The 23,348-nt window shown below is 44.5% G+C and overlaps 4 protein-coding genes across 4 annotated transcripts in view, besides 5 other annotated features; 2 read left to right on the forward strand and 2 right to left on the reverse strand.

The window, feature by feature from the left end:
* Positions 1-2,976: 2,976 nt before the first annotated feature.
* Positions 2,977-3,210: a mobile genetic element.
* A 1,298-nt stretch (positions 3,211-4,508) lies between these two features.
* On the reverse strand, positions 4,509-9,388 carry TSTA_109630 (uncharacterized protein). The gene is made up of 2 exons (XM_002488494.1): positions 8,440-9,388; positions 4,509-8,380 (listed from the first exon to the last, which is right to left on the reverse strand). The coding sequence occupies exons 1-2, from the start codon at positions 9,380-9,382 to the stop codon at positions 4,569-4,571; spliced, it is 4,755 nt and encodes a 1,584-aa protein (XP_002488539.1). The 5' UTR covers positions 9,383-9,388; the 3' UTR covers positions 4,509-4,568.
* A 2,276-nt stretch (positions 9,389-11,664) lies between these two features.
* Positions 11,665-13,288, forward strand: TSTA_109640 (uncharacterized protein; the record flags this gene model as incomplete). Its single annotated transcript, XM_002488495.1, has 6 exons — positions 11,665-11,840; positions 11,932-11,972; positions 12,027-12,192; positions 12,251-12,485; positions 12,760-12,821; positions 12,874-13,288. The coding sequence occupies 6 exons, from the start codon at positions 11,665-11,667 to the stop codon at positions 13,286-13,288; spliced, it is 1,095 nt and encodes a 364-aa protein (XP_002488540.1).
* Positions 13,289-14,829: 1,541 nt separating this feature from the next.
* Positions 14,830-15,453, forward strand: TSTA_109650 (uncharacterized protein; the record flags this gene model as incomplete). Its single annotated transcript, XM_002488496.1, has 3 exons — positions 14,830-15,116; positions 15,180-15,269; positions 15,321-15,453. The coding sequence occupies 3 exons, from the start codon at positions 14,830-14,832 to the stop codon at positions 15,451-15,453; spliced, it is 510 nt and encodes a 169-aa protein (XP_002488541.1).
* A 25-nt stretch (positions 15,454-15,478) lies between these two features.
* Positions 15,479-15,856: a mobile genetic element.
* Positions 15,857-20,953: 5,097 nt separating this feature from the next.
* Positions 20,954-20,989: a microsatellite.
* Positions 20,990-21,947: 958 nt separating this feature from the next.
* Positions 21,948-21,970: a microsatellite.
* A 371-nt stretch (positions 21,971-22,341) lies between these two features.
* Positions 22,342-23,348, reverse strand: part of TSTA_109660 (uncharacterized protein) — a gene marked incomplete at both ends in the record, with an annotated part of 1,296 nt that continues 289 nt past the window's right edge. Inside the window, one exon of the mRNA XM_002488497.1 lies at positions 22,342-23,319. Coding sequence (XP_002488542.1) covers positions 22,342-23,319 — 978 coding nt within the window. The remainder of the gene's footprint in view (positions 23,320-23,348) is intronic.
* Positions 22,414-23,343: a mobile genetic element.

Here is a 23,348-nt window from a genome sequence, read left to right on the forward strand (position 1 = left end):
ACAGGCTAGCTATATACAAGTAGACAACACTTGGCGTTAGGGTTTGAAAATGAATGTGTATGTATGCAATTGGGAAGGAGATTTCTGGTGCGACTGTAGAAATGAGCAATTAAGATGAATATCGAATCAGATAAGCGGCCAGCTAGAACTATATTATGTTTCGAATTTCCTAATTTCTACTTTTGTACCAGCGTACCTGAAATTCCCCTTTGATTTAGTCTTGTCATAGATGAAAGGTAGTTAGACTGACAGTTGGAAATGTGTAAGTGCCCCATTACGTTAGAACAGCCGTCGGTTCCATCATGGAGCATATAATAGACTTCAGATGTTTTTGTTGGTGACATTTGCCCCAAGGATCACTTTACAATCAACAAGTTAAGAACAGCTCTGACTTTGATCCCTCTCTAGGTGTAGAAACTAATGAAAAACTGACGGTCAGAACTCTTGACGATTACATCAAACAAGGTCTAGGAGATTTTCGGGGGCGACTTGGCAGACTCTTCGGATGAGTGAAGGAGTGAACGAATGATTTATTACGCACGCAGGGACCAAACCTATAGGTCACCAGCATGCTAATGTTAACATGATCTTTTCTCACAGTGTGTGACATGAACCTGCAGTAGCCGATGGATATGCACATGGTAGTCACCTTCGTAGTCATCGACTAACCACTTGTATTAGCTTCTCACAGCTAGTTCCCGCGGCCCGGGGCCTGGAATCTTAGGATACTCAATGGCAGAAGCAGGAGGTCTCGCGAGTGACCGTGATGCCGTAATGGCCTGCCGCGTCTAGGCAGGTAGGACATGAATGCTCATGGATGATACGGCAATCCATTTGCTGGTGAAATAGAATCGATTGTTTTCCAGCCTGACTTTCTAGGATCAGGTCCCGGCGTGTATCCCGTGGGACATCACCATACCCTCTAACTTGCTACCGTTATCCACGTACTACATATAGTAGAGAGATTTTACGCCTTATAGTAGATAGTCTTTTATTAAGATACCGTACTGAGTATTACATGATCTTGTTCAAATCACTAGGGTTAGCCGTAGTGGTGGAGAAGATTTTGAGTTCCGTATTCCGCCCATAACTGACCGATGATGATATTGTACATGTATTATATTCTCAAAGATATGACTAAACCTACTAAAGGACGCAACTCCTCGATAAAAATCGATTTATAGTTTTGGAGATGAGGATAATCGGTTTCAAAATTTCTCCGATTGTTACAGTAGTAAACGATCTGATGCTACTTTTCCCACCAACCGAAAAATAGATTCGACTAAGCATCTGAGCTGGCTGGACAAGGTCTATTATTTTCGGAGCGCCAGGCAAATGGTCCTGAATGTAGTAAATCTGACTGGTTGGCCAACGAGGATAATATCGATACAAGCACAATACTCAAAAGATTAACAATGAAAAACGATAGTAAAATTTTCCCATTCGGGTCACTTTTCTCACTTTTCCTCCTAGCTTTCGGTCTCTTGATAACATCCGTTGAAGGCTCTGAAATTTTTGTAATCTCTGGAACCTGTGGACTCCCTGGAACCTTTGATTGTTTCTTTCTCCCTGGCGTACTAGATTTGGGCATATTAGTGTTGGAAGAAATTGAATAAACGGGCGGATCTGCAGGCTATAACTATTTTTCAAATCTATATTAAAAACTCAAGCAGGAGCGAAAAGTCATACCACATACGTCACCAATATTATCCTACCTGTGAAGTGATTATCTGTTTATTACCTCAACAGGTCCAATACAGGTACGTATCACTCCATGATTAATCTGACGCCGCGTACAGTAATTTAGGCCTCTTGTTCTCGCGAATAGCCGCTGGAAGTCACTCCACACATTAGGTGTTGTTTCTCTAATAATTGAGCGGTCAATCTCTATTTGTAATGTAGTATACTCTATGCGAGAGGGATAGATCAATACTAAGGAAACTAAATATCCGAATCTTACGGACAAGGAAGGATCCTACAGAAGACGGGGGAAGACGTAATCACTACATAGTAGAATCGCCTCGGTAGCGCGTGTTTGTTGTTTTGATAAAGTGATTCGGATCCCGTGTTACCTCCTTAGCTGTAAAAACTAGCAGTGGCTAATGCATGTCGTAATTTGATATGATCAATTTGATTGGCTATCAAGTCTAACATCATAACGTGGTCAACTTGGAGTTGGGATTACGACAGGCATAATGGAGTTATTCTCATCATATTATGTGCTGTTCCGATATGACGAGTCTGTTTATTAACAAATTTGAAAAGATCTGGTTGAGAAATCGATGCCCAAAACTGCATTCAACATTGTAATAGAAGATCAGCAACCCTGTCTAAGGTGTTCCTCGACGCTAATTTCCAATGCGGCACCGACGGTCGTCAACAACAAAGGATAATGCCGACAGATACCAAGCTTCTTTGACGGATACAGACAGATGCGAAACCTCCTTCACATCTTCTACATACTCTCTCTTCTTTTTGCCCCACAACGAAGGGCTAGTCCCTGAGACTAGTTCAATCTCGTATTTTATATGTAAATGTAATACTCATTATTTAAATATCTCTGATCTAAAATATATATAATATTAACGTAAATAATGTACGAAAGTGGTATTAAAAAGTACTAGTCTGAGTAAATTGTGGACTACTTCTAGGCAACAGCCCTGGCTGTGGGGCAAAAAGAAGAGAGTGTGTGTAAAAGATGTGAAGGAGGTTTCGCATCTGTCTGTATCACTATACAACAAAGGATGTCCTAATCGGGAAAATGAAATCAAGCGGCGCGCGCCAAGCCCGCGGAAGCTGTCTAGGGCGGTGTTTCGGAAATGTCCCTCTGCTCGTCGCCCCTACAAGTTCGGAATCAAAGCCAAGGCTTGGGCTCTTTTCCTGAGCTTGCCTTGCCGATGCTATTTAATAAAGGCTTTTGACTCAGTAAAGAGTTTTTACTCAGATTCAAATCAGGCGAGTACAGAGGCAAATTGACCCTGCTTTCATGCACATTCGCTCGGTTCTCTCGGTGTGGCGAAATGAGACGTTATCCATGACAAGAACGGATTTTGGCTTTGTCCATTTTCCATATTGATGGAGTAGCCCTGCTATAAAATCATTAAAGACAGAAGTATCAGTGGAGCCTTCAAAAACCCAGGGTAATAGCTTGAGAGCTGGAACAAGCAATGCTGTGCATATTGCTCCCTAACGCTTGCCCCTCTTCGGAGAAAGGAGCCGTCGCTAGGAAGTGTTGGTATGCCCTTCTCCCAGAGGTGCCAAACTACATGCAGCAGGCAGCGCTGGAAGTAAGGTGCTTTAAACTCCCTGTCAATATAATATAACTGCATCTTGAGTAAAGGCTGGTAGAATCTGATACCACTAACCACGATATAATTTGGCCACCTGGGAGGGTGCTAGCAGATATGCGGAGAGGAGACAAGCAAGTCCTTATAAAACTTACTCTCTTATCACATCCAGATCCATCTCCGTAGGCAAGATGGTAAAAGCAAAGATCTGAAATTAAATGATTGTACGTATCAATCCCGCAAAGCTGCGTTTTTGTTCAATTGCTTTAAGCGTTTAAGTTTTCAGTAAAAGATTAACAAAGAATTTGTGTCATTACAGCGCCTTGCATGAGCGGCTTTACATGATTTGCAACTCTTTGATTCTTTCTCGGCGCCACTCCCGTTGCCTAATCCATAATAGGTTTAGATTAGTATTTCAGTATTTTACGGCCCGTATGGGACGTAAAAGAAGCATTGTTTTGGTAAGCTTGGCATGGTTTTGTACATACGGAATTTTAGCTACTTAGTTGTCATATAATATATAACCGAAGAAGCTTGTATTAACTACTATGTATGCAATATGGGCTGAAACAGCTACCTTTGATTAGACAAATATGAAAATGGCGTGAACAGAGGGAGGCTGTATTACATCCTTTTTCTTGCGCCTAGAAGGCTACACGACTTTACATTCCCTGTCTATGCTAAGAGCATGAGAGGATAACCTGAAATCCAGGTGACTAGGCCCTAATACTTCACTGCTCAGATGAGAGCATTTCTTCAAACTCCGAGGCAACTCTGTTCACGGTATAATTAATATACAGTATTTATACTGTACTGGACAGATGTGCAGAAGAAAATATTCACATTACTTGTTTCTCTTCTACAAGTGCTAGTTATAATCAACAGAATAGGTTTCCGCAGACTAGAAAACTATAGAAACTCCTTGGCAAAACGACTTCTGGGGTTCATCAGTCGAAGAGCACTACATTTGCACACTTATTATCGACATTGATATTCGCCTTCTTAGTCAGCCAACCAATCAATGTCGTAGGATGACAAAGTATCGGGATAATCGACTCCTTTGTCCGTAGATGACGCCAGATTGGTCATGTTTATTGGCGTGTTAGGATGCTCCGCATCAGGTACCCTCTCACATCACTTGCACGTAGGTCATCCAACATTGTTGAACTTGAGGATAATTAGTCAATATATTGACGTCACCAAAATCTGGCCAAAACCATTAGAATAAATTTAGATGTTATCCCAGGCCCTTCTTTTGAAAATAAGTAAAAGCCTTGCTGACTAGCTTTCCAAGGAAGCAAATGGGAATCTAACTCTATAAACCAAACGTAAGATTGGGCTGTTAACAGTTTCAGCCCATAATATACGCTTAAGCAACTTTATTTTTCCCTCAGACAAAGGTATTGACCTTCGCCCATCCGATGTCTCAAAACATGCATTTCCATCACGAACATAGCAGGCAAAGATTTCATGGATACTTCTTTGAGCCCAAATTTTGCACAACGCTGAGGTAGCATTAGCATTCAAGTCGAAGAAAGGGAAAAGGAACTCATCATGTTTCCATAATAGAGCTTCTATTTTGGACGCCACATACGAGTCTCCATCGTTCTCTAGCCGGCGCATCACAGTCTCGAGGATGTCAGGTGACCAGGGAGATTGTGTGCCTAAGGCTTGAATAGCTGCACGCCTCACATCTGAGTCTTCATCCTTCTCTAGTCGGCGTATCACAACCTCAAGGATGTCAGGTGACCAGGGAGATTGTGTGTCTAGGGCATTAATAGCTGCACGCCTTATATCCGAGTCTCCATCGTTCTCTAGCCGGCGCATCACAGTCTCGAGGATGTCAGGTGACCAAGGAGATTGTGTGCCTAAGGCCTCAATAGCTGCGTGCCTCACATGCGAGTCTCTATCGTTCTCTAGCCGGCGTATCACAGCCTCGAGGATGTCAGGTGACCAGGGAGATTGTGTGCCTAAGGCCTCAATAGCTGCGTGCCTCACATGCGAGTCTCTATCGTTCTCTAGCCGGCGTATCACAGTCTCGAGGATGTCAGGTGACCAAGGAGATTGTGTGCTTAAGGCCTGAATAGCTGCGCGCCTTATATGCCTGTCTCCATCATTCTCTAGCCGGCGTATCACAGCCTCGAGGATGTCAGGTGACCAGGGAGATTGTGTGCCTAAGGCCTCAATAGCTGCGTGCCTCACATGCGAGTCTCTATCGTTCTCTAGCCGGCGTATCACAGCCTCGAGGATGTCAGGTGACCAGGGAGATTGTGTGCCTAAGGCCTCAATAGCTGTGCGCCTCACATACCAGTCTTTATCGTTCTCTAGCCGGCGTATCACAGCCTGAAGGATGTCAGGTGACCAGGGAGATTGTGTGCCTAAGGCATCAATAGCCTCAATAGCTGCGTGCCTCTCACCCCAGTCTCTATCGTTCTCTAGCCGGCGTATCACAGCCTCGAGGATGTCAGGTGACCAGGGAGATTGTGTGCCTAAGGCCTGAATAGATATGTGCCTCACATACAAGACTCCATCGTTCTCTAGCCGGCGCATCACAGCCTCGAGGATGTTAGGTGACCAGGGAGATTGTCTGCCTAAGGCCTCAATAGCTGCGTGCCTCACATGCGAGTCTCTATCGTTCTCTAGCCGGCGTATCACAGCCTCGAGGATGTCAGGTGACCAGGGAGATTGTGTGCCTAAGGCCTCAATAGCTGTGCGCCTCACATACCAGTCTTTATCGTTCTCTAGCCGGCGTATCACAGCCTGAAGGATGTCAGGTGACCAAGGAGATTGTGTGTCTAGGGCATTAATAGCTGCGCACCTTATACGCCTGTCTCCATCGTTCTCTAGTCGGCGTATCACAGCCTCGAGGATGTCAGGTGACCAAGGAGATTGTGTGCCTAAGGCCTTAATAGCTGTGTGCCTCACACGCCAGTCTCCATTGTTCTCTAGCCGGCGCATCACAGCCTTAAGGATGTCAGGTGACCAAGGAGATTGTGTCCCTAAGGCGTCAATAGCTGCGTGCCTCACATGCGAGTCTCTATCGTTCTCTAGTCGGCGTATCACAGCCTCGAGGATGTCAGGTGACCAAGGAGATTGTGTGCCTAAGGCCTTAATAGCTGCGTGCCTCACATGCGAGTCTCCGTCGTTCTCTAGCCGGCGTATCATAGCCTCGAGGATGTCAGGTGACCAGGGAGATTGTGTGCTTAAGGCTTCAATAGCTGCGCGCCTCACATCCGAGTCACTGTCACCAATAAAATTTGCGACTATACCCATGAGATTGAACGACATATGCCACCGATGGGCCAATGCTCTGAGAATCTTTTTTGTGCAGGACCTCTCTCTTTGCAAGGAATTTTCTTGAAGTAATTTGCATAGAATATGCTCTGGAAACTCAGTTTCACTGCAGAGACGCATTTCCTCAAGTGAAAAGTCCTCATAGTGAGACCATTGTATACATCCAAGTTCCATTTTTTCTCGAAGATCCAACAAGGAATCATTGCTGCTTTTCGCTAGTCCCGAGTCTTCTAATAGAGGTACCTCGCTGAAGCAGTGCATAAGTAGCCGCTGATGTGCGGAGCCGAGTAAATCTCGTGGCTCCTCCTCCATTTTTTCAAAGAATGAGCATACTTGTTGTTTGTCAATACTATATAGCAGCCCCGTAACAAACCTCCAGAACACATCATAGCGGCCACTATACTTTTCTTCTCGAAGGAACCTCTCAAGTGGTATTTCCGCTTTACAGTTTTCCCTTGCATGGCCTGGTTTGAGATAGACAAGTAGTTCTCTGGATTCCGATCTCCAACACCGGACGAAATATTGGGCAGCAAAAAACTCCTGGAAAGTAAGATGTAAGAAATGATAACTCTTATCCTGGTCTGATGCATCTGATGTGCGCAGAAAAGAGAGTCGGTCAAGGACATCATCAGACATCTTGCAAAATTCCGGTTGTTCATATAGCCAATCACGATGACCTGAATGGAATTCAATGATGTCGCCGTACAATCCTGTAAAGGCAAGACATTCTAGAAATTTCATCTCTGGTGTCATGTGTTGTGACTCAATCTGCAAGCGCGTCCGCAGTTTTCGGACTGCCGTTCCACCATTGTGCCCAGTATTGTTTCTCTTCTCAAGGTTTAAGATGTCCTTTTTCCATAGCTTTAGTTCAATAGCCTGGTATACTGCTGTCATGGTTTGTAGCACAGCACCAGAACGGAAGTCGTTATCCCAACTATAGCATAATGCATCGAGCTGGATGGGTATTCGAACCAGGCCCTGAATCAGCCAATGGCTCTGAATAAACGAAGAGATCTGGTTAAAAGTATCTAGATCCGTCATGGCTTTCGCTAAGTAAGCTTGCACTTGTCTAGGGTGAAACCCAACTGTCTCTAACTCCAGGTCAAAAGGAGTCAGGCCGGAAAGCTTCACGGCATGTGGACGGGATGTGATGATCACATTGTCTTCATTTAATAAGCTATTAAATATTTCAGTCAGGTCGGCTCCGGAAGGATTGCGATATCCTGAAACTTCGTCAAGGCCATCCAATAGCCAGAGAGTTTTCTTCTTATGGGTTTGATCCAAAGCTGTTTTCCGGAGTTTTGTAACTAAACCCTTGCGCTCTGCTTTATCTTTAAAGAATTCCTGATGGAAAAATTCATCCAAGTCTGACATCCCCTTAAGTCTTCGCAAAGGTATCCATATGATGCGATCAAAAAGGTCTGCCCACATCTGTTCGTGTAGAAAGTCGTGGACAATCTTCTTGCAAAGTGTCGTCTTTCCAACACCTGCCCGCCCTCGGATTAGGATCCGTCGGGGTTGCGCGTTTCGGTTATCTAACAGTTTCCGCTCGTGGAAGAGTTGTGGAAGTGTGACCTCCTTTTCGGGATCACCTGCTCTTAACTTTAGGCGATTAGGCAGTGAGAATGTCGAGGATAGCGATTTTTCTTGTGGCAGCATATTCTGATCATTTTGCTTGTACTCTATTATTGAAAGATTGATATAGCATTGCTGCATATCCAGCGGAACTCCAGAGAGGCGTTCGATCCGGAGACGATTAATCTTATTGTTGGTATAATATTCACGTAATTTTACATCAACTATATCACTGATGAGCTATGTTTTGCACGCCCCTTGTCAAAAAATCGAGATATCCTACCGTTAACGATGGGGAGTGCCGGAATTGTTGATAGAAGCAATTTCGCGTAAGCAGCTGCCGTTAAGGCTGCATATCCTTGCCATTGTTTCTGTTTATGAGAGTCACAATAGTCGCATATTCCTCGAATCACCAGTGTCGGAAGCTCATCCATGAGGCCTGCGGCTTCCATCTCAAAGCAGAGTATCCCATGCTGCAGTGCTAGGCGGTCTCGTGTCTCTGAGTCCTTTATCACCTGATTTCCCGATGCAATCAACCCGTAGTGGATATAAGGTGTCCTGGTTTCCCGTGGTTTTCGTTTGACTAATTGTTCTTTATCACACTTTTCACAGGTGCCTTCTCCGGCGACATGATGATAAGAGGATTCAAAAAGGAAGTCTGTAAGCTGCTCTGGGGGGGAAAACCTTCCTTCTATGTCAGGGTTTCGTTTCAGTGCTTCCTCGGTTATTTTCTTCAGATCCTCGCTTCTAGTAATTCTTTTCGCCTCTAGTTGACTCATATGGGTCAAAAGAGTCTGTGGTGGTTTATTTAAGGCGCCAGTTGGCTCAAGTTTCCCTCCTTCCACGGTCTTACCATAATCATACTGTATCACCCCACCGTGCTGTCCAACTGGTTTACTGACCACAACATCGCCTAGTCGAATGTTATTGTTTTTACCCGGGACACCGCCTCCAATGCCCACCATCAATCCATACTGGAGCCGAGGAAAGGTAGAACGCATGCGAGACACAACATTCGCGGCGGCCACTGTTCCGTATACGCCAGCTGGAAGGCAGGTAATGACAATGTAGTGGCCGTCTAATTCGCCGAGTTCGTAGGCATTCGAATCGGTGGACGGATTTGGAAGCGGACTGTGGGTTCTGTTCAGCATGACGCGGGCCGCAGCGACCTCGAGCGGCAATGCGCATATCCACGCGATTGTGTAGTCGTCGTGCGTCGAAGACATCAGGGTGGGTCCAAACGAAGAAACAAGCTAGATCAGTCCAAGTACTGTATCGATATTAAGATAATGACAGGTTGGAATGCGAAGCCCCGTTCATGATGAGTAGGAGAATGTAAGGCACGATGCATCAGGCTGGGAAGGAGGGGTAAGCTACATGCAGCTGCACTCCCGGGCTGCTCAGGTACACAATGAATGTCGCCTATTCAGTCATGGTCATTCGTGACAAACCACGTAACTGGAACCCATACTGGGAGGGCGTCAAGTTAATTTGATTTATACAGTATCCCTGGTTAGAAATTGATATCTTGCTCCCACAAAGCTTTCCGCGTCCTACTCAAATGAAGTTACGTGTCGGATCGGAAATTCCTATTATCCGATGGCTGCCTGTTCCTCCAGCCCTGGTAGTGATTGGATTAGCCATGGTCGCCTGCGCGCCACAGTAAACTATTGCGCCTCGTCGGTCAGCATCTCTTAACTTTTCTTGGGTGGAGTTACATTACGTGGAATGCCAGTTGGGTGCGAATTTTCGTGATTATGCAGCCTGCGCTCCCGACGGAATGCACTACTTCCACGATACTCCGTAGATAGCAGGAAAAATTGGTTGTAGCCTTCAATGTACAAAGGCTTTGGTCACTCATTCCTGCCTCAGAGGTGTTTGGAGAGACAAGAGGATGACACCTGGCCAGTTTGCCGAGACAAACCTGTCTCTTTGTTGTTTGGTTTGCAAGGAACATGCTAGAAGGTTCTACGTATTTACGATACAGAAAGCAATACCAATTTGTGTATAGTTATGTTCGATACTTCGTCTAAATTACTGAAATAACAGGCTAAACCTAGTATGGTTTAAATTGCGGGAGTGGCGCTGAGAAAGAGTCGAAGAGTTGCAAGTGATGTAAAGCCGCACTTGCAAGGCGCTGTACTGTAGCGGCGTGAAAGTTTATGGCCGTCCTCCTCTGTTGGGAGGTGCCTTCATCCCGTCGAATTGGCGCATGTCAGAGCTCAGGTATCTGACCGTACGCTCACTGCAGCCAGCGGCCTTCGCCATTTGGGGTCTGTAGGCTTATTGCTGATCATCATATCATAGATTAATCCTAAAGGGGTGCGGCTGAATATCTGATACAAGGTACTGTAAGTTTATAGATTCCTTCATAAAATATACAATACAAACTTTAAAAAACAACAGTCTTCCGAATAACTACAAAACCGGTTACTCAGTCTTGCCCAGGTGGCATTAGGGTTTGAAAGAAACATCGAAGAGTGCAACCAACTGTATCCTTCGGATACTCGTCCGCTGTTCATTAGTTTGGCATAAATCATCCAGTCCATGAGACTACCTGGGTCCTAGGCATTGTTGGTACGATGATATGATCTAACAGAATGGAGTCTAGCCCATATACTCTTTGGCTTTCTCTTCAATACTGTATTCAAATCGAAATGTTTCAATTGCAGTGGCTGCCTTTTTCCAAAAAATTCATTAAATAGATTTATGGGAATATCAATATCACTTTCTTGTCCCTTTTCCTTTTCGATGCCTCGCAGGTACCTTAAAAAGTTAGATGCGTCCTCTGATCTTTCTGTTCTAAGTCTTTCCAAGAGTTTGATGAAAGTTTCAGTTGGATAGGTCGCCTGTATTACTCGAACTTTGCCGGACGTCTCCAGACTGATGTTCATACGACTGATGGGGATTTTCTGCTCTCTTTGTGTTTGGATGGCCTGTGTACGTGTTAGCACCGTTGCTACAACAGCACTACAACTAGGCAGTCGTGACCATACTTGCGATATAATGTAAGCAACTTCTTCCTCCTTTAGTTTAATATCGGATGCTATCAGCTGGTCAAAGGTGATACATGTAAAGGGTGTAGTGGATTTAGTAGTTGCTTTGAATCTTGGTGGTTTCCGTAACGGCATGTCACCAGGGGCCCAAGCATTAATCGGGAGGCACTTACGGTTGATGATTTCAGATTATAATATATAGCTCCATCGTTATTTTTGTACGTACTGTTGTGTATTCTTATAAAGTCACGGGCGAGGGTGATCAAATAGGGGTCTGATACGTAATTAGGGAAATAATCCCCATTATATTAGTGCTGGCCTACATATTTACTAATAGGACTAAGCTAACACACATCATTTGAATATTTCCTAAACTTTCATTACATAACGAAAAATTAGGGTATATACAACCCGTTGATGGTGCCCATCCCTGTGGTCCCCGTGTAGTCTATTCTCTACAAGTCGTACATACAACCCTGAATCCAAGCTATCCACGGGTATCACAACCCACCATGAGATTTCTCTCAATAATTTCAGCTCTTTTATCAGTGGCCTACTGTATCGAATGGATTGGACAGGTGGGAAACTTAATATGTAACTGGGCTCAGCTTCGTGGTACGATTGCCATTAGTGTCTACGTTCCATCGAGTCTCAGCTTGTTGACTATAATAAGCCAATCTACTTCCAGGTGGGATATACGTAGATGGAGGCGAGTTGTGGTGGATTAGGTGCGCTCCAAAAACAAGTCTAGTATTTTATGTGCTAACGAATGAACACAGCCAATTTTCCAATGGACAGAACGGTACAGTGCAGAATGATGGTATTATCACAAAGTTTCGTCAGGAAATGATAAATTGACTAAGTCTGCTTATAGGCAACTTTGAGGGATCCCTGTTCCGACTTGATCTTTCTCAAACGTTCAACACTATTACGACAAATCTTACATCGCTATTTTCCAGGGTTCCCCAAACCACAGTCTCATCGTCTGATTATACCGACGGTGTAATGTGGGCCGATACTAATGAACTTGTTCTATATGGGTAAAATACCATTCTTGAAGTAATCTTAACATGGCTTGCATTGACTACTGTGTTTCAGGGGTCTTCTCCGTCCGTCGAATAGCACGTCACAACCAGGATCGCGAAGCCTTTACGGCTATAGCATAAATTCAACAAGCAGCCTGCATCAACCTGGATTCTACTATGCAGAGGTTCCAGACAACATGACCAGATATGTTACAAACGGCGCAGGGGTATCTGCCCCAAGTGAACGCTTAGGTTTTTACTTTGGCGGGATGAGAGGTTATGACTGGGGTCCCATCTCAACGATGATGGTTCGGCAGCATACAGTGCAAACACTCTCATCTCTGTGGTCTTAGAAAACACAGATACTCAGCGTTGGACTAATCAAACCCTGCCTGAAAACATACCATCAAGGGCCAATGCAGTTGTGGAATGGCTACCTGTTTCTCATTCCGGCATTCTCGTTGTGATTGGTGGCGTTAGTATACCATCTGTCATCTTCACTAATGGATTAACAGATGCCCAGAAGCTGCAAAATGTAAGGGTATCTTCAAATATATTCTATGAACTTGTCTAACTATGCAGAACAATATGGATTCTCGTTTTATGCAAGAGGTTGCAATCTATGACATTGCGAGCAAGATTTGGTATGTTGTGTTGGAGTTTCGGAGGATGAAAAGGACGCTTACATGTGTGAAGGTACTCACAAAATACGACCGGCGATATACCATCTGCCCGCGCTTTATTCTGCTCCGTGTATGCATCTGCCGCTGATAATAGCTCACATAATATTTATATTTATGGCGGCTATGATGGCAATGATCTGGAACATACCCCATTTAATGATGTTTATATCCTTTCATTGCCCACTTTTACATGGACGCGCGCATATGTTGGAAGTGACAACGATGGCCGCAGTGGCCATCAATGTATCCGTGTGCTTCCTGACCAAATGCTTGTTGTCGGAGGGGAATTCAAGGATCCAACCCACTGCTTACCCGTCTTGAGGAATTTCAATCTGAACACTCTAGATTTCCAAAATGAGTATATTCCAAGCGAGTACGCAAGTTATGAGGTACCATCGCCAGTTATAGAGGTAATCGGCGGGAAGTAAGTATGTCACCTACAGACCAGTATCCCTCTCTACTAACTTGAGTTTAATAAGTGGAAATGGCAGCGCCCTCCATACTTCGCCGGTTGTTTGGTCTAGCGAGAGCCTGCAGAGCGTTTTCAATACTCCGTACACGAAAGCTATTCCGAGCTGCCCGTCTCTGGTACACACTCAAGAACACTTGAGATCGTTTTAGCAACTGTATTTCCAGTCTGTGTGGGAGCAGTTATATTTGGCATATATCGATATTTAAGAACCTCACCTCTTTTGCATCGTACGAAAGCGTCAGTCGAGTTGGACTCGGCACCGTATGACATTCCTCGTTCCGAGCTATCCGCGGTCCCAGAAACCCCTGAAAGCAATCCATCGGCAAAAACTTTGACATCATCGTCAGAGAAAGGAGACGAAAAGAAACGCACAGACTCAATAGCGCAAACACCACTCTCTTGTTACTTCCCAAAAGGCTCTAAGTCACTGGAACTAGAAAAAAAAATGTAGAACGAATTATAGAGTGATCGTGTGGATGTTAATTAATGTTAGGGTCCGTTTGGTTAAGGTCAAATGATGTCCAGGCTATCATAACCACTAAGCCACTGGGAGCTTGGAGGCGTGATAGAATGTTAGAATCTCGGGGTTTTCGCGCTCTGTGTACTTCCTCTTAGTATCGGTCGAAGCAGGTAGTACTAGCCAATTCATTACGCTCGGAGGCACCAAGCCTAAAGGGCTTCAATACGCTATTTGCCCTGCATTGCATACGCACTGTGGTCATGGTCTCATGACAAGAGGTATCAACTGTAAAACCCCTTTAGCCCATACCTTACGTCCTGGGCATTTTCTTCTTGTCGCTGTAATCATATTCCCCAGAAGTAATAACTCATCCCCTGGAACTAGATTCCCCGCGCGTCTATTGTCGGTGTAGTTCCGTGAACCTCTCTCCTTACTAGCGACTTACGAAGGAGTACTTCTCAAAATAGCGCTTGAGTTGTTGACTGTGTCGCTGGCGACAACTTTAGATATCAAAAGACCAGCAATTGAAACGTGATCGAGCCGGTATGGTAGGACCGGCAGGTGAGTTACTGTTAGTCTGTTAGCACAATCCAGCGAGTGTCGATTGGTGGACAGGTTTTTTTTTTCTCAAGCTTCAGTCTCTGTATGCTAGCAACTGTACCCTCGTTAGTGAAGACTCGAAAACACCGAACTTTTCTGCCATACTGATAATTTCTCCTGCCCGCCTCTTGGAGTAACCTCCTATTACGCCTAGTCACCTTTACTTCGGGTTATCCTTGTTCCGCCATGTAACGCCCATAGCCTTACTAATTCATTGGCTGCGACTTCTTAGCCCATGTGACAAAATACTGTACGGAGTTCTCTTAACGAAAATTACAAGTCTACGTCATCGATTTATAATTGTATCGCGTCATCAAAACTACGAAACACTTGTAATGAATATAAAAGTTCCTCACACTCTCATTCATAATAGCATGAAAAAAGACCTCAAAAAGAACCTGATTCCACTATTTGACGTGGTTGTTTGAGCAACTACAATGGCCCCTACAATTTGTTCTCCCTGGCCAGCAGAAGACCCAGAACAATTTCCAGGCTCACTACATGTACCTGGGATCAATGAACCTTATAATAATGACAACTTTGATCGGTACTGGAGTGCGATGGACACAAGTGACCCTGACTTCCCTCTTCAGAGAGCCATTGGACAGGACCTAAGGCCTACATCACCATCATCTGGGTTTTCCGCATCTGTGTCCTTAGCAGGCACAGACGATAAATCACGCATCGAGGAACTGATTAACTGTGTAACAGATATGCGAGAAGAGTAAGTTCTGTTATAGCATCTTCAATCGACGGATGCAGTGTATGTATACTAACTGTTATTGAGACTCCTGAAAATGAAGATGCTCATGGAAATGATCCACAACTCTCTTCTGAATCATATCATGCCAGGAGGGATTAACCCAATAGCCCACTAGTGCGCTAATTAAATAATCAATCAATCAATCAAGCATGAAACAAGTACCAGTGCCAAACATTATCGGGACCTGAAAAAGAGTAAGAGATTTGGAACAGAGATACCCCTTCCGGACCCTTCCCTGATGGGAACCACCAGGGGCACATATAGCTATCGACGCCGAGACAGCAAGGTCCATCCATGACCAAATGATCTAACAAAACCGGGGTCTAGTTATATATACTGATGGTAGTGCTATTAATGGGAAAGTTGGGGCATCAGCCGTCCGATATGGCCTTTCAATTGTAAGACAAGCATCTGTAGGAAGAACATCAGAGGCAAATGTATTCTTGGCGGAACTAGTTGGGATACATATGGCCGTGAATATTGTACAGCAAAGGATAAAAAGAAAGGTCATGATCTTCTGCGACAACCTTGCTGCGGTTCAGGCGATCGATGGTATCCAAAAGACAGATCAGCAGATCTTAGGAAGCATTGCGGAAAAATGTACGACCTCCGGAACAGGATTGTCCAGGTGAATAAATATCCACTCGACCCCAGCCCACTAGAGTATTGAGGGTAATGAATGAGCGGGACAGAGTGTCAGATAATCCGGCTTTCAAACGAGGCAGAAAGATCGACTGTTCAATCTTACAGGTCTAAAAGGCACCTTTAGGCATATATCTGGGCACCTAGATTTCAGCCCAATATTTACCCCTCCTGATAGCTCACAAATCACCCCGCCAAAGGTGTCTATAAAGGACCCGGCTTTAAAAAAACTTGAAAGACAGACACAGAACTCAAGACATACAATCTTGCTAGTCACTTCTTTTCTTTGATCCTAGTAAAACACTCTTCAGGATTGGCCTGGAATAAACCGACCAATCCGACACAGAGCAGCAAAATAGGCGACGGGATAGGGATTAGTGCGGAATAGTAGGAAAAGACATGTTCCAGCGGACATGGAAAGTACTGCCCCGAGACTATCGTACCCCATCACTTGATGCCTGTTTTACCGCGCTCCCACAAGTAACCTTCAAAATTCGATAATATGGTCAATGTTGGTTTATATGTGCAATCGAGATTCCTGGCACCGACGCGAACCAAGGAGAGGTCACGTGAAGGTACACGTGACCTCGTTAAGCAAGGACTATATAGACCGCGTCGGGGCCTCAAATCTTCGAAATCTTGTTATAGAGAGTGCTGAATTCATCGATTCTTTCACCGCTATTATGATCGAATTGATAGAGTTTATCTGAAAGTAGTTACATACTTAATTAATTAATTATCCTCTCAAAGTAACCAATAACTTCGTACATTTCAAGTTATTTTTATACAGTAATACATTATGCGTAGATTGAACTTTTCCTGATTCCCTCTTTTAATCTTTGTTGATATGTTATCTAACCGGCAAATATACTAAAGCTCTCAGAGAAAATTATTGCATCAGACCATCAAATACCTATAATTTTGATGGGAAAGGATTCAATATAGGCCTCTATCACACAGAGAAGCGAATTGTCTCAAAGTCCCAGCTCCATTTAATTACTTGGTGCAATTCACGACGGGAGCACAGAATTTATTACTCCATATCTAACAACCAGCAGGCTTTGGGGTCTTACTATTCTAAGAAATGCGCCCATGACATCCCAAGTTGGGTTTCAGCTCCACATCGACCTGTTGGAGCTATTCGGAGAAGGGAGATCTGGTATAAGTTATATGTCCAAAGATAGCAGGTGCTCCAGGATAGGGAAAGTTAGGCTTCAGTACATTGACATTCCATACCCTACCTTGTGTACTTAGTGTTAGTGATCTCTCTTGAACGTATCTATACACATCCTTCGTAACGTTGTTACAGATATCTATGATAAGCTATACTAAGTTACTAACTAGGGGTATAAGGCGAGGTCTCCTGTTAGCGACTCACGCACGTATAAGGAGGTCTTCTGTAACTAGAATAGTTTTCTTTTCTTAAGCTTCAGTCTTTGCATATTAGTAATAGTACCTTTGTTAATGAATATTGAACACGCAAATGGCCTGCCATATTGATAATTCCCCCCGCCCAACCATCGGATTAACCTCCTATTACATTATATTGATATGTTGTAAATAGTTATTTTATATGCAACTACAAATCGTGTCACTTGGCCGTTTAGCCTGAAAATAGGCAAGTCCCTGACCAGCCCTTACTACGTGTGCTACCTTCTTTTTGCTTCTCGGGGCTTCGATTACTTTTTATTATTAGCTAGCTATACTAGAAAACAATCTATTTTTGACTACCTTCGACTTTTACAGATAAAAGCTCTAATCAATTATCGGCCTCGAGACAACAGTTAACTACTCAAAATGAACTCCCAGGCCGGTAATCCTCCTAGCTCACCGCACGTTACATTTGCCATACCTGAAGAAGAAACTCACCCAAAGCCTCGCTCAGATAATACATGCAACCAACACGCTAGAGGCTCTCCGAAACCACCAGACCGCCCCATTACCGACAAGAGTCGCATCTTTACCAAGTAAACACATCACATCAAAACTATATAGAACCTGCAAAATGATTTTACGTACTAGTTGCATATAGAACTCAATTCTAGAGGTCAAATTTTCTGTCAACAGTCCACCGACTTGACCTTTCTCAAGTCGGCTCTATTTGACCTATCATACCTACCACCATATTTGGGCTCTGATCCTGAAATGTACGCACGCATAAGAATGAGGTTCCGTGTAGTCAGGAATGTTTCGTTTCTCAAACTTCAGTCTCTGTATTTTAATGGATAAAATGTAAATAAATATACAAAGACTTGCTATAGTGGCTCACCTCTATATCGCTTCCGTGAAAGGTTAGCGTACGTATATAGATAGCCGTCACATATAAAAATAGATATAAAATAGTACTGTAAGAGAGATTGTAGAGAACGTGATCATGAGGTATAATTTGTAGCTAGATTGAAATAACGTAGGGTAAGGTCTGTAAGGGAGCTATTCGTGACCTTCAAGGATGTATCCCCCTAGTCTTCCCCTTAAAGCGCTGTAATTGCGTATCCACGCGCTTAAGGATGCACCTTTACTTTGATAGTTTAATACACTCGCTGGGTCCCGAAAATACAGTAATATAAGAAATTATGGAGCTGCTGCGATACTGGCCCTGAAGATATAGCGATTAGCGGCTTAGGGCGAGGAAAGAAGCCTTTCAAGCCTTTGCATCTGCATTACTAGGTAATTGACTAAGTCCGGGCTAGTCAATAGTGTCCATGCCCAGCGCTATAGGCTATGATGGACATCAACGTGTTAGTAGTTCTATGAGTATCGGAAAAGTGCAATCCTTGACAGCGGCGAAACTCCAACCCCGTAGCTAGCATATTTAACCTTCTTATTGAATGTCGGGAACGCCTTGTTATTTTGGGACGGTTTGGCAACTGATAACGGAAATTGTAAGCGATGCCCAACGAGATATTGAGATATTATCTTATTTGCAACATGAGAAAAAGCGGACTGTGCTACTCTTTTAGCTAGGAAAAAGAGGTTTTGTCTGTATGAAAATTTTTGCTTGGAGTCAGATTTAAGCCCCCCCTGTGATACGCGAAGTCGGATAGGCCTATTACGTTTCCGTGAGATAGGAATCAAGAAAACGACTTGACATTTGTTCTGTCGCAATCTGCCATGTGATAAATATTGTCTCTTTCTAAAGCTTCTATAGCACATATGTTTTGACTGCATGGTTCTGACAATGTTATTTCTAGAGAAGGTAGTAGTGTGACTAGGTGTCTTTTATGGACCTGCGAGCCTCTTCTCATAAACCCATACTTAATCGGGATGTTTAATATTAATCTCTATTTCTAACACTGAAAGATTACGAAATTAGAAGCCAACGGATTTGCAGCATCACCTAATATAGGTGTAATAATTACGGACAGATTTGAAACTTCTCGCTTCTTTATTTCACTCTCTCTAAGAGCCTGAAGCTAGTCCCAACATGATTAGGCACTGGTATCTATGATACCATTCTGATCTACAAAATTTACGCTAGTTTAATTGAGATGATATTACACAATCAGAAAATCGCATGGGGTTTCCTTCGCGATAAATACGACCTAAGATCGAGATACAGACGGTTACTTCCGAGCACTGGCCACACAGCGCCTCATGACGTACGCGATGGAGGTAGCTCAGAGGCTGCTAGCCCAAGTGGAAGCAATGCAACTAGCTACTATCGCAGGTACCCATTCAGTGCGACCCCTACGCAGACTAAGTTACTTCCGTCATGCGCAAATACGGCTGGTAGCTTACCTAGTCATGAATAAGGTGCCCCACTAGGACCTCCAGTGCCACCTACGTTTGCCAATACATGTCTGTACAATTGACACGTCCTGAATCAAGGAAAAAGACAACGCTAAAGGCCCAGATAGCTAGTGGTTAGGCAGCTGATCGATAAAATATGCGGGGAAACGAGGAAAAAAAGAACTGGCATTGCGCAGCAGTGGCCAAGGACCCAAAAAAATACAGCGAGAGTCAAGAGTTATTTGCAGACATGATGAGACTATCCAGAAGCTAGACATACTTACCCGTATTGAGAGTGCTACGAGACCAGCTTTCCCGGTCAAAATTGGTTCAATGGAACAGCAGTCCTGGATGCAGATGGAACATCCAACCGGGAGCAGTTGATGCTCTAGGAAAAGAGAACGATGTTAACATTGCTAAGATTCCCTGCCCGAGCAAGAAGAACTCCTATAAGGCAGATTAGTCTATTGCGATATATACTACTAGGGAAACCGACACCAAATGCTTAGTAGAAGGGAAATATTTCGACATAGCAGAAGAATCTGCATATACTGCAATCTTTTGAACTGCGAGCAGGATCAGCTCAATGTTTCAACTGTCAAGAGAGAGGCCAGAAGGCCATTGCGTGTAAGAAGACTCAGACCTGTGCCAAATGTGCAAATGAAGGACACCACTACAGTGCCTGCCAGACTGTAAATGTGTTTTCTGCAAGGAACCACACTGGAAGAAAGTCGTATCGTAGGCCTATCAAGATCTCAAGATTACCATGTCCCCAACCAGCCCGGAAGAGCTCAAACTTCAGCGCTCTATATTAGGGCGAACCCTAGCGGCGCGATCCAAGCATGGTGACTTCGCTGACTACCACGAACGGTTCAGCCCTCAAGATGCACATCTCTTTTGTTGATGTCGCACGAAAGAAGTTACCAATACACTTCCTTTTCTGCTAGATTGCAAAAAGAAACATTGCCCGGCCCCCTAGACCTCCTAGATCCCATCTGCAATCAACCTCTTCCTTCTAAACACTCCAAAAAGCGCCATTAAACTAGGGTCTGATTCTCAGAGTCTCGATTCTTCGAGGATATGTGTCCTCGACGCCCTCTTCTTACCACCTAAGCTAAGGAATCAATACCAATTTTGTTATGTTCCTTTTGTCTTCTTACCTTTTCTTTCCTTTCATCTTAAGTTCTATCACTTGAACAGGCTGGATTCGGTCATGGTGAGTAGGTGGACTACTGCAGCTGGCAGTAACGCCCAGCAGTTATACGATATCTACCATCCATCCGACCATGGCAGCTATGCAAAAGTGCCAAAGGCTCACTTCTTGAAAACTATTCTTATGCACTCAGGGCTTATCCACTAGCGGCCTTTATCCCAATAGGGAACGGGCAGGCAGTGACTAATTACGGCTTATGGCTGTTAAACAATGTCACACACACACACACACACACACACACACACACACATGAATCTGTGTTGTATGAGGTATGAGATTATGAAGCTATCTACATCCTGTTCATGCGGGCTCATTTGCTGTATGCGATGGAATTTGGAAGACAGATAGACCCTTCGGCCGATAGATAAACTACTACAGTACGTTAGGGATAGTCGGATTTCAACGCAAGTGCCTAAGTGTCGTTACAGGTGTATAGAGGATTATCTATCTTTCCTACTACGTATTGCACAAGCCATACTCTCTTGACTTGTGGCTTCAATGGGACTATATCCAGGGTAGTTGCAACTCTGATGCTTTTTGTATACATGGCCCCTAAAAATGTTAGTTCAACTAAAGCCGTGAAGTTGAACTGCCGAATCGGTACCTATTTCTTACCTCAGACTAAAAATATTTGTAAATCGGACATCCATACACTCGCTTCCGCCGACACATTCCATGATATCTCGTATAGAAGGAAGCTGTGCTATTGGGCGATTCACAGAGGGTTCACATACTTTGGCCCTTTTGGGTAATGTTATTTCAGCTGGCATGGTGCTGTAGTTATCTCAGTTGAGATGTCACAGTAGTTAAATGTTTTTAAACGACGAAAGACCACCACCACTCTATAATTAGCTAAACTAGAGTTACGTTATCTCCCTCGCCGACCTCAATGAACGGGCAGAAACCTTTACGTAGTGTTGGGGATCAGTATTTGCAGTCGAGCCAGCTCCTCGACTGTTTGAGGAAGCCGAGATCTGCCAAAAATCGAGCATAAAGGATTAATGGCCTGAGACATCATTCGCGCTGCTTGGCATGGAAGTCGGATTCGAACTCCTAATATGGAAACTTGACTTGTGTATTTATTTCCATTCTTGGCTTAGTAGGTGCGTTCTGAGGGAACTGAACCATCCTTGTGTAGCTGGAACTCAACTTGACACGTGACGGGCGCACTTTTTGGAATAGTGAGGCCTCAAAGACTGCTGGTTGTTATTGATTGATTGATTGATTGATTCATACACGCATCTAAGCCTAGTGGCCGGCGGCGCCTTCTAATTGGGCAGCGGGCGTACTACCGTATAAAAGCATAAATCAACGTTAACGTGCCAAGACGCTTCCGGCTTGACGCTGACTTAGTCAACTCCACGCGAAAGTCTCGACACGTATCCGTATCCAGATCCGAAGACCACCAACAACAGATAACGAGCGAACAGAACGCCGAACCAACAAAGGAAATGTGTATATATACAAAATGAGTGAAGGATCTCGGTGCGGGGTGACGTGATATTTATGTTTTGGTGCCCGGTTCTATTTCCAAACGTGTCAAGTGGCTGATCCGTCCAAGCCGAATCAACATGGTTACTCTTCATCAGGGTAGTGTCGCACTCACTGTGAGCGCGTGGTTGTTAAGGGGGTTACGTGATGGAACTGCGTCAATAGACCAGTCCGCATCATAAATTCAATACTCTGCCGAACCCACTGAGGTTCGCTAAGGAGCTTCCGATAATCTGTTTCGCGTGCTTCTTTCCAGAGAGTCTCCATACGCAGGTTTATATGGGTAGGACACCGTATGAGGACGTGGGCCGTATCCTGATCCCCAAGGCCACATTCGCATTGAGGTGAGTCTTCAATCCGTACACTCGCTAGGAAGCTGCGTAGCGCTGATTTACCTGTTTGTAGTTGGATTAACACTGAACTCCAAGCCCGTCGTAATCCCTCGTGCAGCTGCAACACCATCTTCGTTGGTGCTTTGATTATCCGATAGAGATGCCGTCCATGGTTGGCATGCTCCCACTGTTCCTTCCACCTCTTTGCAAAGCCTGCATGTAGCCTCTGGCGACACACTGCCATAAGGATAGTTGACTGATTTGGAATATACGACATTCGTGCGGCGTGTGGTGTAGTCTGATTGGGTGCGCTGATCCTGGCTATGCGGGCGTTCTCCTGTGTACGCCGTGTCGCCTCGACTGCAGCCAACTTTGCCAGCTGGTCTGCTTTCTCGTTGCCTGGGACCCCTTCGTGGCCTGGCACCCACTGTAGTCGTACACGCCATCGAGATCGGTTGTCGCGTAGGAGGCCCAGGTGTCGTACGATCCGTCGAAGGATATACTGCCCAGAGGACCGCCCTGGCTGGCACGTGGCGCGTATTGCGGCTTGATTATCTGTGTAGATTGTGGCTTCGTGTGGGTTGTCGTCGCATGGCTGGCTTCGGAGTAGGATTTCCAATGCCGCATCGATTCCCTCCAGTTCCCCTGCATAAACAGTATGTGTGTCAGATGAGCCTACTGGCTTATAAGCCTGTCCTATTGATGAGTAGACCGCTGCCCCAATCCCATTGTCAAAGCCGCTCCCATCGGTAAAGAACTGTATTGTTGTATCTGTTCCTGAGATTG

This window comes from Talaromyces stipitatus, genomic scaffold (assembly GCF_000003125.1).
Source record: "Talaromyces stipitatus ATCC 10500 scf_1105507295491 genomic scaffold, whole genome shotgun sequence".
NCBI lineage: Eukaryota > Fungi > Ascomycota > Eurotiomycetes > Eurotiales > Trichocomaceae > Talaromyces > Talaromyces stipitatus.

Excerpts from the sequence above, each read along its gene's own strand:
- TSTA_109630 (XM_002488494.1), bottom strand. The coding sequence starts at position 9,382 with ATGTCTTCGACGCACGACGACTACACAATCGCGTGGATATGCGCATTG. Across the intron at positions 8,381-8,439 it reads GGCACTCCCCATCGTTAACG|TTGATGTAAAATTACGTGAA; the intron begins GTAGGATATCTC and ends TCAGTGATATAG.